Genomic DNA, 6,000 nt, shown 5'->3' on the forward strand with positions numbered 1-6,000 from the left:
GTAAAACTCATATTATTTCATACTTTCATAAATATTATTCGATTTTGTTAGAATTTCCTAAGATCACCGTCAAAGTGAAATAAAAACCATCCCAGGCTCAAACTCCATTTATATTGAAAATTTGATGGAAGCAGGTTGGGTGGTTCAAGAGTTATTGAGTCACAAACGCAGCCAATTTATTTCTTATGTATTTCTATATGTTTCCCCCTTTCCCTCCGCTTTCCCGTCAAAGTAAAATGATTAAAAAAAAAAAAAAACATCCCAGGTGGTAACCTGATCTGTCTGGCAAAGTCGATTGAGATTATTCTCTTGCTTCAAGAGTTAAAATATTAAATAAATACGAGGAAATTGAACTTCCAAAGAATAGTTCCCATCTCCGCACGTTATTCGCTGCTGAGTTTCGCATTTGTGTTCGCTGAACACGAAAGAATAGGAACAGTGCAGTGTCTTCAGCTTTAATATCAATCTCTTAGTTAGCAAGTCCATCCCAGTTTCCATTGTAAAATGAAATTCATTTAAGAGAAAATAGTAATTTTTAATAATAATACTTGTAAATTCCACATTTATGACTTACATGTTAGATCATTGCCTCTCAACGTGGACCATGACACCTTCCTCAGGGAGTTCTTTCCAAAGGGGGCGCTGGAACTAAAGGAGCGATTGGGGGCGATACAGTATTTATGTTTGAGTTTCCATGACCTGCTACCAGGCCCGTCGCCAGCCCAAAAATGTAGGGGGGGGGGGGCGATCCAACATATTACTATAGTTCATCACCATATTTTAGTTTCTTTGCAAGCCAACCGTGAAACTTTTAGGGGGCCAGTAAAAATTTAGAGTGACCCGGACGCCTCTAGTCCCCCGTGGATACGGGTCCGTGCTCCTACTTTTATTTCTCATATTATTGTACTAATAACCCATTATGCATTTACAAATTATCAAATCTTTAGTCTTTTTAAATAATAATAATAATAATAATAATAATAATAATAATAATAATAATAATAATAATAATAATAATAATAATAATAATAATAATAATAATAATAATAATAATAATAATCCACTCTGTGTGTAGGTCCATTCATCATATAGCCTCCCTGCTGAAAGGAACGCTAAACTAAAAATCAAACCAAGGGGTGGATGGATCTGGCTAAAGCTACGGGAGTAACAATAGCATTAAGGAAGGTTGAGAACCATAGAAAAATAATACATTTCTTTTAAATAATAACAATATAAGTTATATAAAAGGAGCAAAAGGAATCACGTGTGATTCTGTTGGTCAGGCTGCCACCCAGCTGCTACTCCCAGGCGCTGTCCCACTACTGCTCGACACGGGGGCTTTTGGCTGCTCGGTTTCCCGCCTGGCCCGGTTCACCCCTCCTTAGCCAACCTGGTCACCTTGAGCTCCCCCAAGGTACCCATATTGATGCCGAGCTTAGTGCGGACGCCTAGTCAACGTGGCCCACTGGACAACAGGACTCCCAACCTCAAATCAACCGATGATTCCGGCTTCCAAGTAGCTGGATTACAGGAGCACGCCACGACTCCCAGCCAGGAACTTTTCTCCAAAGAACTGGTCTGGTTTATACATGTGCGAATATCAAACGCCGGAATTTTTTCAAAATCGTTTCTATCATTCTTGGAAGAGTAATAAACATGTCATCAACACATGTCTATTAAAAATACCACACAAATAAGTTTGGGAGTAAATAAATAAATAAATAAAACAAAAAGTGTAAAAATTGATAAGCAAAGCAGCACTTCGTTATTTAGACGCAAAAGGCAGTGGACGTAGTTTGCCACATCGCTAACAGATGGCAGAGATGTAAGCAAAACGTCGTTATTCATCGAGTTCAGAGACTGTAGTACGATAATGCTTACGTATGACAATGGTAATTTTCGTCGATTCTGTACAGATGTTTTCAAGTAATTTGCATGACAAATAACAAGTCAGTGATGTAATTGTGCCAGTATGTCAATATATTAAATGTGAAAAGTCATATTACTCGTAAATATTTTAAAATAAACTTTGCTATTTTGAAGTAAGTAGTTCCGAAGTGCACAACGTTCAATTTTTTCTCTCGTGGTTGTTTGAATTGCACTGTGAGTTGAGGTTTTAGTCAACTTATTGGAGTGTATTTGTTTGCGGCGATTAGGGGGAGGCAAAGGGGGCAATTGCCCCCACTTTTTTGAAGTGACACGCTAATGTATATAGATTAATTTCGAAATGTAAAGTTTTTGTATGTATTATTGATTCATAGAAAAAATTATGACCCTTACCGGTGATTGACTACGTATTTTTGTCTTGCTATGGACTTAAGCTGCAGGAATTCATTTTAATTTTCATAGAAAATGGCCGAAAAATAACCTATCGAAGCGCAATAATTCCATCGTCTTTCACTTCCCCTTACAAGGAAGGGTTCGATATGTTAATCACCCGCTTTGAAACTAATTGAGATGAAATTTCGCTAAAAAGGAAAAGTCTTTCACAAGTTATTCTTTAATTACACAAAAATTGACAGTTCCTGAAATGTTTTTTCTTCTTTCTAATAGTAAGGAATATTGATTAAAAAGAGAGTAATAAGAAACAACATCTACTTTTCCATTGTTTTGCAGTTTAATATACGAGTGAAGTGGTGTGTACGGCTCAACAGGTTTTAGGATTATTTTGTATAACTGGAGTGTGGAGTGGTAATAAGTATTGTTGAGTTTTGATGTATTCCAAGAAAGTGAAAACTGCATCTAATGGCAACGAACATGTTTCGGGAAACTGCAAAAGCAAATATTTCTTTAAATGTTGTAGCATATGCTTGTAATATTTAATGTCTTTCTTTTTCGAAGGGTAATAACACATTTATTAGTATGTGTGGAATTAAAAATGTAAGTTGTTCATTAATCCACAATTTCAATTCAACTTTTCCAAAACAAGCCTCATTATTCATTACTAGGATTAATGTTATCCTTTCTATTTATTTGTTTAGTAAATTTGTTATTAAATAATCTGATCACAGTTTTTCAGATAGAATTTTAAAATGTTCTTGAGCAAGGAGTCAAATCTCTTTAAAAATCTCTTGTTCTTGTCAATTTACTTAATAAAATATGAAATACGATATAATTAAGATATTTTAACTGAAAAAGATAGTATCCTATTAGTTATACAATCCTGCGTCAAACAAAGTGTTAGCATGAAGCAGGGAAACTAACATTGATACACAAATATTCAGATCATGTCTTGCCCCCCCCCCCACACTTTTAACGTCCAATCGCCGCCACCATATATATAAAGATACATCAGTATTCAGTAATGCTATACATATCTTTTAGACACTTTTGAAATGAAATCTTTTAGTTTAACGTGCCACGTTTTGGGTCTATGCCTTTTAGGCTAAGGGAGACGATGATTAAAGAAAGAAATGATGATGGAAGAATTAGTAGAATGAAAATGTAGAAGGAAACGGAAGTACTCCGAGAACACTATGTTGTCCACCACAGATTTACTTGGCCGGGAACCGAACCAAGGACTCCACACACCAGAGGTAAGCGTTCTACCATTGACCCTCTGTGCCCCTTTTAGGAACTTCTGAACACGTACTTATACATACGATATTACAATAATTGTAATCAGAAACGTACACAGTAATTTTATTTTGGGGATCCAAATTCAATGTAAGAATAAATTATATTAAATTTTGTAAAATTGCCCAATTACATTTAGACTAAATTTACAGAAAAGTAGAGATTTCGCGGCGGAGGAGTCCGCCGCTGTCGCAAAATAACTTACACTAGTTGTTGCGGGCAAGTCTTTATCTTTCTGTATAGTCAGTTACTTTACTTATTTAATCCGGTCTTCTTCTACTGCTTTCGTGACCCTGCGTGGCGTAGTCATTAACGCTTTCGCTTTTAGTGCGAGCGGTTCCGGGTTGGATTCCCGGTGAGGGCACTTGGTCAAAGAAGTGTTAAAGCTTTTTCACGCCAGTCATCCTGAATAAGGTTTTCCTGGGTTTTCCTCATTCATACAAGACAAATGCCGGGATGATAGCTAACATACAGATTCCAGACTGCTTCCTTCTTTTCCTTTCGTCGGATACTGAGATCGGCGAGGGACGGTCATCCCTCGTACATGACGGGCTAACATGGCTATAGATACCGAAAGCACAGAAATCTAATTCCTAATCCTAATCTTGTACAGCTTGCTTCTGTCCTGTGTCAGATGCTATAATCCTGTGATGTTAATATTAATCCGTCCGTCCGTCCGTTACTACACATGACAACTCTTGAACGAAAGAGAATTTTTGAATTCCGTTTTATTACAGTAGACAGTTATCTCGATCCAGACCAACTTCGTTACTTTATTCAACCCGTTAACATTTTCATAGGTAACGGTGAGTTTAACGGTAGCTTTCCATATCCCATTTTCTCTTATTAGAAGAAAGGAAGTAGAAGTTAAACATCTTGCCGTTAGATGATAGCAAACATTCTCCAGCTACTGACATCTACTGGACGAAATTGAAACCTAGTGAGTGATCCTTTTTACTATCTACCAGAGTGACTTTAACCATACTATCAATAACTCATTTTCTATTATTGAAACAAAGGTAGTAGAAGTTACATATCTCGCTGCTAGGTGGCAGCAGACATCCTGCAGCGACTGAGATATACCGGACGAAATTGAAATTTCAAGTGCTTGATCTTTACTCTTTACCAGAGATTATTATTTCTTTTATATAAGGGTAGAATGCTAAGTATTTATATTTGTCTTCTCCAAACTGCAAACTACTATTACTTATAGTAACGCACAAGGGCGCCGATCCTGGGAGGCCTCAGTGGGCCCGGGTCCCCCAAAGCTCATGTTAGCCCCCGCATTTTATCTATGGATAAACAATATTTGGTATAATTTAAATTAAATTTGTCTTAAAATCCTCATATATGCCTTCTGCATCTGAATGTCCCCCCCCCCCAAAGTTAGAGAGAAATCGGCGTTCTTGGTAACGCACATATTATAGAGGCGCCAGTAAGGGAAGGTCTCTGACGTTGCCACTATTCACATGTCAAGGTTTTTTCGGTGCATCTATAATGGCAATCTCTAAGAAACTTCAGGGACCATCTCCTGATGGCTCCTTTATAGCCTACTTGTAAAATAAAATATCTTTTCGTATTTAATGTGTTTTGTTTTATCATTTTGAATTAGGTTATCCGCATCGACCCTGCGAAAGGTAAACTCCTGTCGAAGGTGCCCTTGCCGACTGCTCATGTGACCTCAGTGGCCTTTGGAGGGAAAAACTTGGATGAGCTCTACGTGACGACGGCACAACATCTGCTCAGCAAGGAACAGTTGAAGGAACAACCGTTGGCGGGAATCACTTTCAGGATAACAGGACTCGGAGTCAAAGGAGTGCCTGGTCAACCAGTCAGTTACCAAAGCTAAACAACTAAAAAAAAAAATCATTCTGAGTACAAAACAAATTTTTGTTATATAAATAGAACAAAGAACTGTGCTTCACGACAATTGTAATCAATAAAGAAATTCCTTCCTTCATAATAAGAGTCTTATCTTTGAGCCTCACTTTTAAACCACTGATAAAATTTGATTAATCATCTTATCTTCAAACTTGAGCTTCTTCTGAAATAATTTTACCATCAGATGAACAGAATCATGGATACAATGATTGGTTCCTTGCTGAGGGTTTTCAGCTCGAAGATTATATGAGGCGTGAACGTAGAGTTTAAGGTAGGATCTAAACCACATGTTCTCCTACTCAAAATCGAACCTACGTCTTGCGCACTGAAGATGATAACACCATTTAGCCGCAAAGAAGCAGTGATCAATGATTCCATGTTGTGCCATACATCTTTCCTGCCAAGTCCTGATAGCTTTCGCGATAGTTGGGCAACTGACGTTTCTGCATCCAGAGCTTCACTACAAGAGTTACCGAGGTTCCCCAAAACAGAGATAGCCCTATAGCATGATTTCCTTTTTAGAAGTTTATAAGTATCGCCTTA

At 37.5% G+C, this 6,000-nt stretch overlaps 1 protein-coding gene across 1 annotated transcript in view; it reads left to right on the top strand.

The window, feature by feature from the left end:
* Positions 1–5,525, top strand: part of LOC145672873 (regucalcin-like) — a 41,798-nt gene extending 36,273 nt beyond the window's left edge. The window contains exon 6 of the mRNA XM_081742051.1: positions 5,189–5,525. Within this exon, the coding sequence (XP_081598177.1) occupies positions 5,189–5,425 (237 nt within the window). The 3' untranslated portion in view covers positions 5,426–5,525. The remainder of the gene's footprint in view (positions 1–5,188) is intronic.
* The last annotated feature ends 475 nt before the right edge of the window (positions 5,526–6,000 follow it).

The sequence above is a fragment of the Thermobia domestica genome, chromosome 16 (genome assembly GCF_964235325.1).
Source record: "Thermobia domestica chromosome 16, izTheDome1.hap1.1, whole genome shotgun sequence".
Lineage (NCBI taxonomy): Eukaryota > Metazoa > Arthropoda > Insecta > Zygentoma > Lepismatidae > Thermobia > Thermobia domestica.